This window comes from Gambusia affinis, linkage group LG03 (genome assembly GCF_019740435.1).
Source record: "Gambusia affinis linkage group LG03, SWU_Gaff_1.0, whole genome shotgun sequence".
NCBI lineage: Eukaryota > Metazoa > Chordata > Actinopteri > Cyprinodontiformes > Poeciliidae > Gambusia > Gambusia affinis.
In genome coordinates this window covers 20,432,339-20,452,912 of record NC_057870.1, presented here as the reverse complement: position 1 = coordinate 20,452,912, position 20,574 = coordinate 20,432,339, and the positions used below count along the sequence as shown (strand labels likewise).

The following is a 20,574-nucleotide window of genomic DNA, read 5'->3' as shown; positions in this document are numbered from 1 at the left end:
GAATATGTCAAAGGGACCTAATGTGAAAACTTCTAGATTATCAAATATCAGTGGAAACATGAAAAAACTGGACAGCAAATATAAGAAACGTTTGATGATAAAGATTTGTCCTCTCATTATTAAGAAAGGCATAAATATTTGTAAATATACTATTTTTTAAAATAAATGTGGATAAAATCAGAATATGTTGAACTAGATACAGCTTTCGCGTTGTTCTCACCTTTTGAGAGGTGCCCGTCTTGTTTCCTGTTAAAAACACTTGATTTAATGAAAATTAAGTTGAAATATTTTGTTTGTGAGAATAATTTGGGACTTTACTGTTTCACTCTTTTTCTTCCACTTTCAGTGCATTCCTGGAATACCAAAAGAAAAATCCGAAAACACATATAAAATTTATGAAAAAGACTTCTGATTAAATACAACAAACAAAACTACCACCATCGTGTTTAATACTCTGAACTTGAACAGGAAAATTTCTACAACTTATATGGACTTGTCTACTGAAGAAATCTCTACTTACATGCAGGAGCATTTAGATGCATTTGGATTTTGGGGTTGAATTCCTTCACAGGAATCAGGATATTTAGAATGCTTAAACCTTAGACAAAACATTATCAGAGGTAGTAATTGTGTGTGACATTCCTTAGCTCATTTCACAGCAAATGACCCAACTGTTTGCACCTGGTACCAGTTGAAGTTCGGTACAAGCCATCTATCTTTAGTTCAATCACTAGACTAAGAAACGGCACACAATGTGACTGACGCTTTTAACAGGTAGACTTTACTACAATGTGACCAACAGGCATATAACATACTAAAACGAAACACATAAACATCTTGGTAAATGTTCTACTTCAAACCTGCAGGAATGACTAGGATGAAGTAGGAGTTGAGAACTGCAACATCCTTGGTGAGCCTTATGAGCAAAAGATTCAGATTGATTCTTCATCTCGAGGAAGAAGGAGCAGAGGAGGAAAACCATAAATAAGAATGGAAAGCTATATCGAGCAGACTTAGCAGGGCTCCTTTGATGCTGCCAAGCTGCGCTCACAAAGATACGACTAGCAGGCACTAGAATCCAGAAACATAAACACAAACCTTTCTCTTTTCTTCCTTTTTTTTTTTTTTTAACCAAAGCAAATTTGTACGGTGTCTTGACAAAACAGAAACTCTGTACTTTCAAGTGTACATGAGAAACTTCACTGTGAGAAAGAAATCCTGAAACTCTAACTTGGCATTTGTTTAGCTGCTTACACAATCAAGCCCTAACAAGAAGGATATTATCCTGACCCTGTTATCTCCATAAACTCTTGGTGATCATCACTACAACCAAATAAACCTGATTTATCTTATGATGTTATGTTCTTTTTAAAGAGAGGTAATGTTGCAAGTCAACTTTAAGTTAAAACATGTTAATTTCCTGCTGTTAAGATGATTTTTATTTGTGGATTTCTTTATTTCTGTATACTAGATGCATGTTTACCAACAAGTATCATCATAATTAATTCTTGACATAATAATCAATTCTACAATACATATACATATTTGTACCCAATACATAGTTTTATAAGGGAAAACTAAGGGAAAAAGGTTAAATTCAGATCTTCAGGATTTCTCTTGAACATTGTTTTAAAAATATATTTTTAGAATAGTTAAACTGATAATATTTTCTAGCTAGCTAATCAGAACAATTTTTAATATTTATAAAAACAGTTCATAGATGCTTCCTGAATTTAAAATGCATTTTCAATTAAATAAGTGCAACATATCACAGGATGCTACATCAGCCATGCAGGATTATGTGAGCTGCGTGAAATACAATGCCCATACATTATAATGCCTTCAGGCTAGCTGTAAAACCTGATTTCAACATCCACTGTACAGTGTAAAACCCAGAGTGTGGAGAGATAACAAATTCAAATTGAATAAAATGTTTTAACCTGGCAAAAGAAAAGCCTTGGAGTAAAGTGGCAAAACCACAAAAAACACCATAGATGGGAAAGTGTCGGGATAAAAGGAATATGGGATTATGTAGGTGTCAAATATGTGTTGGGGCTTTGGTAGGAGAAGGATTGCTGATATCAACAGCCATCTATTTAATGGGACTACACAAAGGCTCACAGGCTCATGATTTAGCACATTTTTGGGCTAACTTCCTGTTAAGTTTTTATCTTATATAAAAATGTCCTCTGATCCTCACTGGGCGATAAATGAAGGCAGTTTAATTATTTATGTATTTACATGTCTTGTGTAACATCTGAGGCATGTGATTTTCTGATTCAGTGTGTAGTGGTCTATATTCCACACAGTGGAGATCAGTTTCAGTCCAAAACATCAGATCACATTTTGTTAATCCAGACATAATCTGTCAGGATGTAATGCACTGTTGGAGCATATTTTTCTTCTTAAATAAAGTCATGTTTGTAATTTGACACGTTCTCTTTTTTCACACATTTTTTTTAACTTTTATCTTCTTTCTCTTTTTTCTTTCTAGGTGGAGAAGTCCCATACACCACCCTTGCAACCAGGATGATGATGGGTTTTTGGTGGATGTTTGCTCTCATTGTTATCTCTTCCTACACTGCCAATCTAGCAGCTTTCCTCACCATCTCACGAATAGAGAACTCTATACAGTAAGTGCCAACAAATTAGGACCTGGTGAGAGAAGTTACTACAAAGGAAACAAATACAAACTCAAACTTCTTTATGTTAGCAGCATTTGTCTGTTTTTGCTAAATACATTTGGGACACATTCCTTGAGTTAAGGTGTCCCCGAACCAGAGACAATTTCAGAAGCATCTTAGTGATTCTGAGAAAACCCATGAGTCTCATTTATAAAGGATTTCATAGATTTCATTGTGTTTTAAAAAGTAAGTTCAGCTGTCTACTTGGAAATTTTAGAACCCTTTTTGCTTCTCTCTGCATGAGCACATGCACACAAATACACAACCACCTTCTTACTCTGGTGTCAATCATTTATTTATCACATTGTGAGGTGGTGTCCTCTCCTTTGCAAAAGATGAGAGCGTACATACCACTGATGAGGAGAGATAGTAATAAGACAAGAAGCATAGAATTAGTTGTAATTTAATAATAATAGCAATAATAATATTATTTTTTATTGTCATTATAGAAACCATGCAATAAAATTACATGGATTATAACAAAATTGGGTGATAAATAGTACTAGAGGGTATTTAATGCCCTTATGTCTACCTAGTATAAACTGTTCTCCAGTCTGTTTGTTCTTGCTTTAATGCCCCTTTATCTGCGGCCTGATGGCAGCATTTGGAACAAATTGTGTCCAGAGTGAAGATGTCGAGGAAGTTGGCAAATCTTTGTTCTTTTACTTTTTTCCACAGATCATTTCCCTGGGGGTCTATGCCCCATGTTTGTCTATCCTTGTGATAATATGTCTTCCTGCCTCTCTGCCACTAGCAGAGAAGCAGGAAGTATTCATCTCTCATTGGGCTAATAAGCATGTCTAAGCATCCGCTATGCCTGGCAGTGCCACAGTTAATTGTGCTCGGCTTTGGAGTAAACAAGAATATTTCTCTACATCAAACCACAATCACTTTTTGTTTCTCTTTCTTCTTGCGCTTGGATATGTTTTTGTATTCTTTGGTCTCTAATTTTCTTTAACCCTGAACAATTCAGTAACACATCACATAGGCAAAAAAAATCCCAAATGCATTTGTATAAGAAAGCAAGGAAATTAGATTGCTAGGAATAGAATAAACAAGCAAATACGCTAATGGAAGAGAAATCCAGGAAAAGATGGAGACATGACTCTCCTTAGTGTTTTCCATCAAGACAGGCAGGCAGAGTTTTTAAGTATTAATGCCCTTGTTTCATCCTGAAAATGAAATAACAAGTCAGCGTCAAGAACCCTCTCTGGACTATTTCACGCTTGGATGTTTTCCCTCAATTTCGGTGTGAATCCTTTAGGAAAACCGTGAAAGGTGGCAGAGGAAAGTAGCAAAGCGAAGGCACAAGTGAGCAATGCACAGAAAGTGAGACAAAAAGGCATATTAATAAGGAAATGAAGTGAACACGTAAGAACAGACGAACGTGAGAAAGAGGCGCATTAGAGTGGAAATATTTGGGCCATGATGACCTGACAGTAAGAAAATGTCTGGAGGCTGTAAAATTTGGGGAGCAGATTGTTTCCATTAGGGCTCAGATAGGATGTTTGTGAGTGTCTGTGTTCTGAAATTGCAGTAGACATATGTATGAAACGTATCAATTATATTGCTTCATAATTACTATAAGCAAAAATCAGCCATGAAATAAAACCAGATGATATAGTTTTGATTGTAGCTAACTAAGGCGTTATGAGTTTTCTCATAAGATACATTTTACTTCACTCCTGAGTTACTGAATTATTTATTTTTAATAGTTTAAAAATAAATGCACACGAAGATTTTCAGATATTTTTTAGATTTTGATGTTTGAGGAGATGAGGTGTAGGGATGAAACCTTTAAGGAACCGAGTCCAAAACTCCACAGGCCACAAACTCATATGAATAAAGAAGAGTCAAAGCATTCAAGTCAACTGAGAGGTGACAGCTTTAATTAAAAAAAAAAGGAAATGAAAGCGCTGAATGGGACTGATATATCCCACTTGATGGTCATAAAGTATGAAGCTAAAATACAAAATCCTCACAAAGTTAATAGATAACAAATGTAATATTTACCATGATGATTACATTTATTCATATTTCCAAATTAGATAGGAAAGGTCAATTTCAAATATTAACAGCTTAAAGTACAAAAAGCATCTTGTGCCAATTGCTTCAGCTGTACATGGAATGAATTATGTAATCAGATGTTTATTAGTAAAATCATGTCAGTTTATTTATAAAGTACATGGCTTCTGGACTTTACCCTGTATTTCTCTTAATCTAGTGATAACTTTTATCAAGGAATATCCCTTTCACTGAAAATAGTGTCTATCCCCACAGAAGAGTAGAAACGTATCATGGTATTGAAATGTATTTACTGACACTGGCTCTTCAAAGACATATTGCCGTTAAAAATTTTGGACACCCTGTCTCAATAAAATTGCTTAAACCTTTGGCCTGTAATTTTTTCAAACCTAAAAATTGAAATGATGAAGCTGCCTCCTCTCTCACAGCAAAAGGAGCCATTTCTTGGACATCTGTCAAAGATCTTGCCAGTTCCAACTCTTTTGATATATTCCACCATGTTCAGTGGTAAGACCTGAAGCATATCAAAGTTAAAGGGAAAATAGTTCCTCCCTGAATGTTAACTAAAAGTTTGATGGAAAATCTTTTTTTCATGTGAGAGGTGTTTTGCCTGGGATGTGTCTGACAAGAGCAAAAACCAGCATATATATATATATATATTTTATTATTATTATTTATTTTTTATTTGTTGCCTCTTAAACAGATGCCTGGTGTTGTTAAAGTAGTGAGACTGCTCGGGGATTGTTCCCTAAAAACATGAGTGAAAGATTTTTCTGTCTTTCTCTTCCAAGTTTATTCTCTCTTTGCTCCTCTTTCACTCTGCAATGACACACACATACACACACGTACTGACTATTTGTCATAAGATACATTCAGCGGCTGTTCACTCCATTTACTTGCTCATTGAGCTGCTTAGGGAAATATAATTGCTTGCAAAATGAGCTAGGATACACACAGGACAGGAACACTAATCTACTCACGTGCACACACACACACACAAACAGGAATTAAATTCACATTAAACAAAGACAATTAAACACATAATTCTTAAATGCATTGAATTCCACAAGACTACACACACATTCTGAATCTAGAAACAAGCATTGCATTTTGTAGTGAAAATTCAGAGATTTAAGTGAAGAAACCTTTTACATTTTTATGTATTTATATTTTCTTTTTCTTTTTTTACAGTGGTGTGTAAAACGATTCCTACCCCTCGAGCTTTTCCACCTTTTGTTAATATATAACAGAAAAATGTTGATATATTTTGTTATTTTACAGACAAAGTAGGATATAAATGTGAAATGGAAGAAATAAATAGATTCAGCTTTTAAAATCTTTTATAAATAAAAATATGTAATTTCTTTTCATCCCTGGTAAGTCAATATTTTATAGGAGCATATTTCACAACAAACTATCTGAAAATCTTTTAGTATTTCTAAACCAATTTTGAACATTAAGATACATATTTACTTGGTCTACACTTTGACTGGACCATTTGAACACATAAAATTATCACATGTTAGCTCTGGCTCTTGGTTTCAGATCAATAATCTACTAGAGGTTGAACCATGGTGATAACAACAATATGCCATAGTGTTCAATTAGGGCTTCCTATTTGCCAGACGTCCATGCAGATCAGATTTGTGGAATGCATATCTATTGGTTATCCTCCTAACTAATGCCATCTGACAAATGTCTACAGAAATGTTACCTTTATAATAAAATATAAACAAAACAAAAAATATTTCAGGGCTAAAAAAAGTGGATTTTGCATATTTATTCCTTAATACGCTGCATTTATTGATGCATTTGTTTATATTGGCAATATGCTCAGAATACACAATTGGAGGAAGTCAACTCTCCATTTAAACTCAGGGATCATCTTTTTTGTCTATTTGCCTTGATGTAATAAGTCTAACTCTAAATACAAACGCCAACCAAAATCATTGACATTTTTTCTGGAAAATCCACTGTAAATGTTTTATTTTTGACTAATTTTATTGTCCGTCATAATGCATGTTTCTTATTTCACTCCTTCTCTGTTTGTTTTTTTGCAAGCTAACTGTAAAAAGCACGCATAGCATTACATCATGAAAACAAGTCACAAACTAAGAATCCTGGTCAAAGTTTCTCCTCATGAGCCAGCACATTCTCAAGTGAGATTGGTGGGAAGGGGAGATTATTAGGGCCAAAGATTAATTGACAGTAATAAAAGATTCATGTTCACAGCAGAGTTCATTAAAATCTTCAAAGGGATTTTCTTTTTTTGGGATGGATTGGAGCTCATTGAGGACAGCATGAGAGAGAGAGGAGGAGCTTTAAGTTTTTTCTACCATAAAATTACAAAAAGTACTTCACAGTACGTGGGTGTTCATGCAAACATTTATTCGTGCTGGCAGACAGGCTTGGAATCATATAATCTTTGCTTGAATTTGTACCCATTGTTAAATCCGCTTTGTGGGTGTACTGTATTACAGCTGAATTAATAACAAAGCGTACTGTACACTTGTTCTTCATTAAGCTGGATATGTTGGGAGTTTTTGTGGGCATGTTTTGTTTCCCAGATATGAGAATCTCAAATCCATGGGTGGTGTGTAAGCACGCGTTTAACAAACAAACAGTAATTAGTTCATGTAATGGTTCTCGATTACATTTCTCAGCGGCCAAACTCTTTGAAAGGCAACCCAAGCACTGTTGCATTATAATTAACAATAGCTTGTGTTTTTCCCTAGAGGTGGCAATTTATGGGTAAGGAGAAGAGTGAAGGAGAGAAAAAAAGAGAAACACGTTTATAGTTCAAAACAGACTGACATGTTTTGTTTTCATTTTCAATGATTATCCATGATTCTGTTTTGTTTTTATAGCTACCACACACTTGTTTTACTTAATTTTTTTCATTGGACTTTGTGTAAATAATTATTGTCTGCTTGTAAATGCTATATACTTATGTACCTAAATTAATCAGTGACATATAGACATGGGTACTACCTGAAGCCCACCACTGCACATTATATCACATTTGTGTGGGATACCAATAAATTAATTATTTATGCTGAAGTTTTTGCCCTTTTACAGTTATGGTGAAAAGGCTTTTACTATCTATATTATTCCACTAATGTATCCAATCATTGTCACAATCAGATGATTGTTGCAACATTTACATATCTCCCTTAATATCATAGTATATTTTCAATTCAGAAAGAAATATTAGAATTCGTCTTTCATCAGTTATTTTTTATTGACTTATCTCCAGTGGTCTCCACACACACCAAATCTGTGTCTGGAAACAGAGATTGATTTGCAGCTGAGCACATCTGCTACATCCACATGACGGTACCATGTCAATATCGACGAAAGGAATGTTTGGATCCTAGTCACAGAATTAAAACTATTTTGAAGGCAAAAGTTCGTTCTATTCCTGTAATAGCAAGCTTTACCTTGTAAAGTGGCTCATAGGTGTATATTTAATCCAGAGTTGCCAATGTTTAAAAATTCTTTTTTTTTTAGTTTCTTCTACTCTCAGCCTAGAGTCAAAAAAGTTTTCATATATATGTTTCACAAGAAAGTACTACTGCACAATGCAGCGTAAAAAAAAAAAAAAAAAAAAAAAAGTTTTTTAAGTTTGCTGAAACTTTATTAAAACTCAGTTGTCAAGAAAACCTCCAAGCTGTCCATTCATTAAGCAAAACTACTTTACAATGTTTTGCTCACTATAGAATTGCAGCTTTTCAGTAGAAAACATAAAAAACTGAAAGTTTAAACGTTTTATAATATATCTTTATTCCCCTGGATGGTTTGTGTTTCATTTTTTTAGTTTTATGTGAACAAGAAAGGTCTACATTTCCTAGGCACTATTTCACATTACTGGTTTCCTGTGGCTGAATGTAATCTAATTCTAGAAATCCATCTGGGCCTAAACTGGCTCATCTTCTTTTTAGTACGTTGAATTGTGTGAATATGTTGAGCCAGTTTTTCCACTGCCACTTCTTCATAGCGTGGCATGATAGAACACATTTTGAACTTTTTTTTCTCACAGATCAAATAGTTTGTTTCACTTGGTAGGCGGCATGGTTGTTAATTACACATTCTTCTCAGAGTGAGAATTTTTTTCCTCTAAATGCCATGTTTTCTTTTTAAATGGATGTCCTTCATAAATGAACATTTTTAGCAAAGATTTTGTCGAGTTAAATGAAGTCTTTATGATGCAAAGTGTCGGTTAATTAATACTGTTAAAAGAAGCTTCTCCATCAGAGAACACATTACCAGAAACTTTTATTTTCTGAACTCATCATAAAAGGCTCATTAGATGGAAGAAGCTTTTTTTTTTTTTTCCCCCCCTCTGTCAAACTTGTTGTAGTTGGGGAGGCATTGGTTTACTGTGATCAGTCCTGGCTTTTTCCGTCTGCTAAATTTGGTTCTTCAGTTTTGTAGTTATGATAGGGTACTTTCATTTCCCAACAGAACCAGGAGCATTTACTGTCACCCTGTTAAAGGAGCTGTCTTCTCAGTTTTAGACTGATGCTGTGCGCTATCCCACTGACCGTCGACAAGACTTGCATTCTCTCTTTTAGACTGATGGTGTACACTATCTTGGGCCTGAGGTTGGGTTTGATGAGAGCCTCACTGACTCGAGAGAGAAAATTGATGTCAAGGAACATCATTTTATGCCTTCGAGAAGAGAGTACATTTTGCCCCAGTGTGCCCAAGGTCAAGCATAACAACCAGTGCTTTGAGAACTACATTTAAAAGTTGCATTTTGATAAAATCACACAACCAACCAAGTGTCACTGTAATCTTTTTTAGAAAGGGTCTAGAGGAAATGTAATGTGCGGTGAAGCTCTACTTCTCAATAATTCAGGATAGATTTGTTTTGATCATAGCTCACAACTTATCCTGGCCTATTACATCAACTTCCTCAGCAGGTCAAATTCTTGGTCTCTGAACTGGAAAGCATACAATTTCTCTATTGGACACAGGCCCAGGGTGAAATTTTAAATCTTGTGTATTTGGCCTGAATAGTCAAAGTGAAAGCTTCTTTTAGATAGCTTCATTGCCACTTTTCAGGCCCTTTCATTTGGGGAAAAATGACTACAAAGCTTTTATGTCTGTTTTTTTAAAGGACAATCTCTTTTGGCATAATCTCTTGTGTTACCAGCGTCAGAGCTAGTTACTTAGAACAGCTTGATAAAGAACACTGGTTTTGTTGTTGGGACTACTCTGGAGATAATTATGCAAAGAAGGATGCTTTGTAAAATGAATAACCTAATGGAAAAACCCCAAGCATCCTTTATAAAGGACTGCAAAATAACAGAGGCTTCTTAAGATCTGCTTTAATAAACCACAGAAGATTCTTCCTGCCCACTGCTATTGTCATATACAATGACTCGTTCCAGAAATTATAGTCAAAACGACACTTTATTTCCCTTCTGGAATTAACAAATATTTCTGAATTTAATTTTGGGGCAAATCCAGTTCTGCATGACTTCCATGAAGTTCTTAGAAACCAGAGTTCTCTAGATGGCTTTTACCAGTGGGATACAGCCTTTATGTGTGTAGTTAGTGGTCTGTCTTTCACTAGTTTTCCAATTAGTTTTGACAGTAGCGTGTTGGACTTTGTCCTGAGAAGTTGTGTGTCATCAGTGTGTCAAATGCTTTGAAAGATTCACTGTAAAGTGCTGTTAAATTCAACTGACTATTTCAATATGATTTGTAAAGATTTATTTGGCTATAGAAGACCAGACTCTTAATGGGAAGGAACCTCCAGCAGAACCAGGCTATGAGTTGCCATTTTCTGGAGCAGACTGTGGGTTCAAAAGACAAGAGAATAATAAAAAAAATAAAAAAATAAAAACATAAGAGCACTGGGCCTGGAGTACTTCAATAAAAAAAAAAGTAAAAATAAGGGGAGTTCACAGAGAGCTCCATCAAGGACTTCATTCAAGAAAGAGGCATATCAAAGCAAAACGTGCTGAGCCAGGAATACTTGATATACCAAAGAAAATAAGGGGACAACATATTTTGTAGCTACACTAAATATAGATATACTGTATATCAATATATACTATATTAAGGACTTTATCCATGGAAGAGGCACAGCTAAACATGGAATTTTTGAACAAGATGTTCATAGTTTCCCAGATTCATCAGCTTTGACAACTTCTGTGGCTGCCATGTCTAAACCTTAAAAAGTTTATCCATACAGTGGGATGTCGCTTTAGTATGAGATCTAACCACAGGGACAGGCCGCACACTGCTTAAAGTAGAGAAATGGACTGACTGATTCAATTATTATTTATTTTTTTGTTTCCTTTAGGTCTCTACAGGACTTATCAAAGCAGACTGAACTGCCATACGGGACAGTCCTGGACTCTGCAGTATATGATCAGGTGCGCTCAAAGGCTATGAACCCCTTTGAGAGAGATCCCATGTACTCCCAGATGTGGCGGATGATTAATCGGACTGGAGGAGCAGATAATAATGTTGAGGAGTCCAGGGAAGGCATTCGCAAGGTAGGCATATACCTTTTTAAATTTGTTCTCAGTTTCAAATGGAACTGGAACCTTTGACATATGTAAAACCGCTGTTATTAACATAAATATTGAAGTCAAAAGGTTGATAAATTTCAATAATGGGACCAGGTGCAAAGAGGAAGCAACATTACTGTTGTTATTTATTACTCCGTGCAAGGCATTCATATTCAAGCCAGCATCTGCTGGCATTTGATCACATAATTTTTGAAGACATGCAAAATTTGTTTGTACTGTGGAAAACACCTGAAGAGCAGCTTCAGACTTAATGTTCTTAATGTTCATTATAATAGTTATTTATTTCAGGTTTTAGAGTTTTAAATCTTTCTTCAACTAGGAAAAATGTATTTTAAGTAAATGTATGCATTTGTACAAAACTTCCACATGTATTTCTTTCTTATGCTACTTTATGCAAATACATAGCATAAGGTAGCATTATGCCCTAACACTTTTGCTTTTCACAATAAGTTAACTGTAAATTTAGGCTACATTTAACCAATTTTATGTCTTGCAATGCTTATTGTTGCTCTTACTGTATGCTAAACATAAAGAGGGCTCATATGCATTCTGTAGTGTGCAGTATGCTTATAATCTATACAGATTAACCTCTGTCCTCTTTTTAAAAGCCTGTATTGCTGTAGGGTCATTGGTGTGGATGAGAAGAGATCCGTGTAAATGATGTTAATGATGCACATATAGCATTTGCAATGCTTAATTCCCTTGGTAATTCCCCAGCAGCAGAAACACCTGACTGCTGCATCTTATTTACATGGCTGGAGCTTACAGTTTATGTACTTCAGCCTGAACATTCAATATCTCCGCCCCCTTTGGAATGTATTAGACCACGTATTAAGACAACACAGGGAGAGTTGAGAGGAGTGGTTAAAGGGCAACATGGTGGTTGTTGGGGATATATTTTGTGCCTCTCTCCTACTTCCCCACTTCTCCCCCTCCAAAGAAAAAAAATACACACACGTAAGAATCCAAAAGCAATATATTTTCCATAAATATTGCTTATAAATGGTGATGTTTATTGAATGCATACACCTGTTTGATAACTTTCCACTTCTTTTACGCTCACTACATTTATTATCTTAGGCGCCAGACTTCAACATCTATTAGAGAACACTTGCAGTGATCAATTAATTGTAGACTCAAATACAAAAGGGTTGTACAGATTCTATAGTTAATTTATGTATTACAACTTGGCAGCTTGTACTTTGGAGACATCTGTTGTTACACACCTGGTACCAGGTGTATGGTACACAGCCTCTGGGTTTGCATGCTTGAGCATATTAATAATCTATATTGACAAGTCAATATCTTTTAAAACTTAAATATGATCTCTTTCACAGCAGAACCTACCTAATAGGTAAGCAGGTGGCAGGTAAGTTCTGCTGTGAAAGAGTTCTGTGTCTTTACCTTCTTCTGAACTGGCTAAAATGCTACATTATTAGGTTTTCTACCTGAAACACCTTTTCAGGTTTACACAGTTGTTTTGGTCTTCAACTGCAGTGGCTATTTGGTGGAAAAAAGAAGCCTATGACTGAGATTCCCCACAGGTAAACTAAACAAAAATTGAACTTTATATTGTTTTGTACCAATTTTCAACCATCTTGGTTGTGTAAATCATTTAGTATTTACAGTTGAAGACAAGCTATATAATAATCACGCCCAGTGGAAGAACCCAAGTCATGTTGAAGTCTGGATGTTTTTTTATTGCTCTTCTCATTTTGCCATGTTTGACCTGCATTTAAATGTACAAACAAAAGAATTTGAGTTTTAAAGTGACTTCTTTTCTCATGTTTTCAAAAGGTTATAACAATTTACAATTTTCTGCATTGAAGTAAAATTGACCCGCGGTTGTAAATAATGTCAGCATATTGCACAAATCACAATAGCCTGACTGCCCGGATGCTTTTTGCCTGTATCCTGGCTCACTTTAAACACATCTTGCTGCTTTGCATCTTCCTACACCTAAAACAGGCTTTTAGATAGAGATGCACATGTGCACCAACCAAAGAATAGAATCAACCAGTTTTCCCATACATTGCTCTGATTTGTGAGTGACGCATCAAACACACACAATTTTCTTTTATTTTGTTTTAATTATTATTTATTAAATGCATCCAAGTCGAGCATAAATGGCCATAATCAAGTAATTTTCTGTTGGAATCAAAACTACTGTTTATCGAAGAACTTGTTGCACCGTCTTGTCTGTTATGTGGTACCAGCTTGCTAATACTAGTAATATCAAGAAGTAATATTTTTTGTTGTTGTTTTATGTAATTTATTCTTAACATCACTTTAGATTTGCTTTACTACTGAAAGAAAATGTGACCCAAATGGTTTGGCCTGAAACCATTACTGGTCGCTACACTGCTGCAAAACTATCTATAAGATTCAACTGTTACATAAGTAACTGTCCTTTTGGGTGGGCGGGTCTTTCATTAGCAACTAAGGCTAAATGTCCTATGAGTAAGAGTTGGAAATAAAGCTTAACTTCCAGTAATAGCAGAGCTAGAGAAGGTAAACCAGACTACAGGAAAAAGGATCTTTGCCACTCATTTTCCTCACAGCTGAATATTTTACAGATGTTTGTTACTTGTGGTACTCTTTGACACAGCTCTTATTTCTTCCACTTGACCCCAGTTTTTCACTCCATCCTTTTCTCTTCTGCTTTTCTTTAGACTTTCCTTTTCACCACCATCCTTTGTATCTTTAGCAGCCTATTATGCATCCACAAGGCTACAGAGTGCACTCTAGTGGTTCACTAATACATGTCCTAACTGCAGTAACACGAGGTTTTTTTTTTTTTTACTTTCCTTTTTGCTACAGCAGTACTGTCAGCGACACTGTTATTATTAGAATTGTATGTCCAGCGCTCCAGTAAATGTAATACAGAAGTTAAAAAATTTTATTTACATGACTCACAGACACAAGGATTTTCTGTGTTCTGTTACTAACAAAAGATTTTCCGATTTTCAAAATGGTGCCTTTTAATCGGTTAGGATTTAGTTTTGTTCTTAAGGGGAAAAAAAGGAGAAAAAAAACAATTGAAAAGCACTGTTACAGTGCCTGCAATTCTTTTCAAGCCGGAGGCTTTTTGGGAAGCCATTCTGTTATTAACCAACACAATAACGGACATCAGTCTCAATTTGCTATATCCGGATGTGTTTGTCTTCATCAATATAGTCCCCACGCTGTATTTGATTCCTGTGAGATTACATATTTTTCCTTTTAGCGTAGTTTCCTTCCTTCTCAGCCTCCCTCCTCTCAGCTGCCTGTTGTTCTTTCAGGCTTTTTCTCTTTCGCAATAAACCTCTTACTCCTCTTTGTCACTGGTCTCCAATGCACACTATAGATTTTCTCCCTTTTAGGTTTTGGTCCCCTGCAGTAAAGTTATATTATACCAAAACTGGTGAGTGTCTGAGATGTTGGGAGAATCGAAGAGGCACTGATATTTGTCCACACATAGTGACAAACACGCATGCACACTTGCATGTACTTCACTTCTAGGAAAACGCAATCTGTTTTCATCATAATCATTACACTGTACCCAAAAATGTAGAGTTGGCACTCTGGACCAGGCAAGTGCTGCAGTTTGCACCCTATTATTGGAGTATATATATGTGCCTTTCAGTCTGTGATCAAAGTGTTCATAAAAAAGGCATTGTCATTAAAATATTGCCGTTAAGACTTTATGGCATATATGATATCAAAAGAATGCTGATTATTAATCGATTGATCAGGGAACAGATCCAGTTGTCCAGTTTTCCTTAATGGTCTATAATGTTTTTTTTTTGTTTTTTTTTCGTTTTTATTAAATGCATTAAAATTAGTTCCCATCACTTTTAGTCTCTAAACAAATCAACCAACTTTCTAGTGAATATAAAGTCTAAATCTGACTTTTTAACCCAAATTAGCTGCTACTTTCAAAATATCCTCAGTGGGCCACACTGTTAGCCACAACTTCTGATTCCAAGCTAAGGAATTATGTTTTTATAACCGTGGGATATTATTTCCATAAAAATGTTTGCCCTTCAATACATATGTAATTACTTTTCACAAATCAATCTTATTTAGCTTATTTAGGTTTTCGCATAGTTTTAACACAGTCAAAAGTAAAATTTATCATTAGTCATAACAATAGATATTGGTTAATACATTTAACAGAATATCAAACTATTTGGTGTATAATTCCTGCTAGATTTTTGTTTTGGTTTTCACCTTGTTCCGATTGTAAGATAAAAGACTCCTAAGAGTTAGAACTGAAGGTCTTCCAGTGTGAGTGACCTTTCCACCAGAACAACATCTGCTGTGCCCACATTTAATCACGCAAACTAAAAGAAGACTAAATGAGATGCATGCCTACAGTGATTGAGCCAACAGTCCAAATCTTTCAAACGTTCCTCTTTGATATTACAACTCTGTTAACGTCTGGTCTGTGCTCCTTTTTATCAGCTTAGATAATTTATAACATTCAATTTATTTTATATTAAATCTCCTCATTAAGCCAACATTAAGGAATTTCCAGGATAGTTCACTCAGTACCTTTAATAGCATTGTGTTTATTTCTTTTTACCTTACTAAATCCTTGAAAAAATACCTGTGATTATGAATTAAAATTTCTTCTTTATTACAACAATGACCAGTTCCTCCTGCTTTTTCTTGTAAACCGAGATGATATTCAACTTATTTTAAATTAATCTTAATCTGAAATATAGCCTTGTTTCTTTAAATTTGTAATTCAGGCATAATCTTGTCATTTTACCAAAAGTTTAAAAATATTCCAACCACTTATGCCCCTAAAGGCACAAATGTAAACTAGCACATTCACTCTGACAATAAATGTACTAATAAATAGGAAATTTGACTTTTCGGAACAGCAGAGACAAAATTAAATATCAGTTTCTGTACATGCATTATATAGAAACATATCGTATGAAACTTTGTTTTTCTCCTTTAAATGCGGTTTTATAGTAGGCATCATAGTTTATGTAACACTGAGTGCTGTAGGAAAGCAAAAGTAGAGTTTTGTAGTGTTCTTCATGCATGATTTCAACTGATGAATATAGTTAAATGTGAAGCTTTTCAATCTGGGAAGCTTTTATGTTATAATGTTGTGGTACTCATGTATGTGTACACAATCACTCAACTTTCCTTTTGCATACACACACAGCACTAAAACCTCAATATATTCTGTACCTTAGTTCTTTTTCATACACACATTTGACTTGGTAAATGTAAATGTAGTACATGACAGCTGCTCTTCATCAGCTTTTAAGAGTCTCTAATGACTGCTGTGGGATTTTAGTCTTAAGTGAATTGTTGGTTTAGGTAATTTTTCATCTCTGTGACTTTTTGCTCCTCTACTTCCTTCCACTTTAGAAAATATGTCTTTGAGTTTGGGCTATAAGGACACTCAATCTTTTATTTATAGCAGCCGCTAGAAAAGCAATTCATGACCCAAACATTTTCTTTGTCAGCATCATGGCTTGAGAAACCATTGATTACATCTCTACAACCAAACCTCACAAAAACAAAATAAATTGTTTTAAAAAAATGTGACACAACCATGAACAAGTCTTTGTGGGGCAGGAGGGTTTAGTTACTTGCAGATTCGGAAAGTGTGAATTCTAAGCTTTCCAATGACGTAAAACACATGGGAATTTGCCAAAATATTCATACATTTGCCATAACTCATTACAAATGTAAACAGAATCTTATTATTAGGAAACTGTAAGAGTGTATGGACACAACACAAGCGATTGTCTACTGTCACTACATACCTATTCAGGAGATGTGAATGGTACTAGTCAATAACCTTGATACAATCTACTCGGTTACCTGGATTAAAAAAAATGTTTTTAAACTATTTTTAATAATGAACTGGACTGTGTCTAAATTAAGATTACTTTTTTGTAAAGCGCCTTCAGTTGATGTGTTGTGAGCTGGATTTATATAAATAAACTAAATCAAATTGATACTTGTGGAACAAGAACCTGTGGCACAGTCTTGCTAAAATAAAAATAAGGCACCCAAGGCATATATTTCCTATGTCTGAGTCAGGAAAAATCAGCAGTTAATTATAATTACTATGATGTAAACTCAACATAGTAATTGAGAGCCTGCACATTTGATATGCACCTATTTAATCCACCTCTATTTCAAGACCAGAAATTTCACAACAATATTTTAATGATGTAAGATGCGGGAGAAAGCATGTTTGTGAGAATCCAAAAAGTGAGCATTAACAAATTTATTTTGGAATTAGAAATCCTTAAAAGGTGAAAGGCATGAAAAAAAATTTATTTGTCAGAAAATTTAGTGAAAAATCCACAAAAAACTAACATTTTTTAAAATATTGAGAGTTAAATACTATCTGTCATCTTGTCTCGTAAGATGGATTTATTATTTCACCTCTTTTTCATTTGGCTGTAAAAACTGAGCATAAAGCTGTTTAATGTAACGACTTTAGTGATGATGAAGATTAGTAAAATTGCTCTGCCACATAGAGATCATGGTAAATCTACCAAAGGTTGTTTAAGTCCTCAGCTCTGGATATGGTGATCATGGCACTCTAGAGGACAATTGAGAGAAAGCAGAAGCAAGTAGAAGTTGATATGGGCAGTGAACGAGTGCTCAGGGAGTAGAAAGAGGAAAATTGGAATTTTGAGGATGGTAGAAAAGAGAGTCTGAGGGCAGCGAGCAGCTAAAAGGGGTGTGGAGATTACAGGCTTCACTGTAAATAGGTGTAGAAGGGCTACAAAGAGGTGCAAGGAGAAAAAAGAATGGATATAGATGCACAAAGAATAGGTACGCCAGGGCCTAGGTGGAGTAAACTGAGGTGAAAGAAATGTGAGAATAGACTGAGAAAGGAAGTGCCAGTGGGAATCTTAATGACAGATTTTACCTCTTGAGAGAGTCGTTGTTGAAAGTCCTTTCTTTGTTTCCACTCCTGAAAGGTATACATAGGTGATTTCTTTTTTTTTAAGATAAGTCCTCAATAGACTCATTTACTCAGAATAGTGTTCGTAACTGATGAAAAAAATCTAACAGTTAATTTGGTGTATTTTTGAATTGCATGGCTTCACAACAGCAGAGTAACAAGAACACAGGAAGTTTCATAGAGGTAGTTATCTGACTTTCCCAAACTGACTAAGCCTAGTAAGCCCTAACTTTATGTAAAAATGCTACCATTTAAATGTTGTTGACTGTAAAGGAAATTATATCTACTACTATATTTTGGGTAGATGGTTCCACTAGACAATAGCTGAAGAATGCCTAAATTGGCTTCTGGGTATTGTAGGATCCACAAGCACAATAAGAAAGTTATTTAAGATTCTGCGACACAAGAATGGTGTCGCAGAATCGATTGTATTATAAAATGTATAACCCACAGATGGGTTATACATTTTACCCTAGTTTTTCTGCATCAAAACTGTACAGGAAATTAACATGGGTTCATTGTGTAGCACATTAATTATGAAATCTTGGGCCCTTTTTGGCAGCACATTTGGGCCTCATGTTTAAATTTTTACTGTAAACCAATTTAAATCAAATCTTCCAATTCTTCAAAGCAGAGTGGCAAAATATTCTTCCAAAATTGTGCCAGAAGCCTGTTGTCGACTACAAAGGGCATGTGGTTACAGTGCAACTTTCTAAGGGGCAAAAAAACAAATATTAGTTAGGATGTGTGTTTATATTTTAGGTTGTGTGTGACTTTGAACTTTCAGGAATTAGAAAGAACCCAAAACTTGTAAAGCTCATTTCTTGCTTTTTTTTTTTTTTTTCTTTTTTTTTTTTAAGTCATATGATGTGTCATCCCTGCTGGCTAAAAAAATACTGATTCTAAGAAATCATTACAAGCCCAACAGTAATGTCAGATCCATGCCCTTGATCAGAGTGTAAAGAATGCCTGTCTGCAAATGAGCTTTATTGATAGGGGACTGATTTATGTTTTAATATTATGATTATTAGTTACATAACCTGTAGTCATTGGCTTCCTGTTCAATACTCGGTGAACAAACAATGCCGTTTGAACAAAGGACAAGAATGAAAGTTAAACTTTGTCCAGTATCCTCCTGATATAATCTTTATAGATGCAGATCTGTGAGGGGTGGAAAGCTCCACTCACAGTGGCCGGTCTTAACATGGCTTATCCGTTCAAACCAAAGGCAACAATGGATCTGTAGGCAGCATGGCTCTGTGACTGTGTATGTGTTTGTGTCAGTGTCACTATTCTTAGAGGACCTCCTGCCAAGCAGTTATTGGTCAGGGAGTTGCCAAGGTTACTGAGCAGGGTGGCCCAGCTGAGCTATGGTGACAGATCTCAGCATTTATGACTTCTCTCCCTCTCTGTTTGAAAGTGTGGGGTTGACTTGTCATGAGCTATGCTTTCAGGTCTCAGGGCTGCCTTTAGCTATATGACATGTATCTTTTCCAATGAGCCTGATGAAATTCACTTTCCTTACTGTTCTTCCACTTCTCACCCCCTTGTCCTTCCGTCTTCTTTTTTGTCCTTCCAGTCCTTTTTTCTGCTGATGTTGCTGAGCTTCTAAATTCATGGGCGGAACTGCTAGAATTTTGTGTGTGAGCCAGTATGATGACATTTTGCAAGTTTCAGAATGGATGGAGCAAAAACTAATTTCATTTGATTTATAAAAAAAAAGCTACATTCATGGGCTTGTCATGTATTACACTGGATTTAAGTAAAAACTCTGCAGTAGCAAAAGCTGATGATATATATCTGTCACTGCACGTCGGTTTGATGGCTGCAATATCCTCTTTAATAACGTAGCTTCTGCTAAGACCAGAAAATGCCATTTTGGCTGCTGGGTTTTCATTTTGTATTTTCTTGTGCAAAGTAGCGCAAATCACCCTGACAGGAAAAAGAGAAAGCTTCTATCCTGCAGAGTCTGATAGCTCATTAGGATTCACCGCGACAAGCCCAAACAGCAAACATATTTCCCTGCTGTTACAATTCTGTGGCTGTGTGATGACAGCATTTCTGTGTTGAGACATAGATTTGGAGCGAGCAAATGATAAGAGAAATTCAGAGGAAGGAAATGGGAAGAGAATTACTCTCAGTATAAAAAGAGAAAGTGGTGAAGATGGCGATATTTAAGTATGGCTCAGGAGGAAAGAATTCATCCTGTAACTAGGTTCGAACCTACGCTCTGTCCATCTCAGTCATGTCCTTGGACAGGATACTTGATCTGACTTACCTGATGTTGGTGACGCTGATTGTTTGACAGCCTCGCTTATGTCAATCTGTGCAGGACAACTGTGGATACAGTGTAGCTCCCCACCATCAGTTATATGAGTGGGTT

At 35.5% G+C, this 20,574-nt stretch overlaps 1 protein-coding gene across 12 annotated transcripts in view; it reads left to right on the top strand.

Annotated features, from left to right (window-relative positions):
- The window catches only part of grid2 (glutamate receptor, ionotropic, delta 2), a 460,579-nt gene that overhangs the window by 381,941 nt on the left and 58,064 nt on the right, over nucleotides 1-20,574 (top strand). For all 12 annotated transcript variants that reach the window (XM_044111473.1, XM_044111478.1, XM_044111477.1 and 9 more), the window contains 2 exons: nucleotides 2,495-2,633; nucleotides 11,026-11,221. In XM_044111473.1, coding sequence (XP_043967408.1) covers nucleotides 2,495-2,633; nucleotides 11,026-11,221 — 335 coding nt within the window. The remainder of the gene's footprint in view (nucleotides 1-2,494; nucleotides 2,634-11,025; nucleotides 11,222-20,574) is intronic.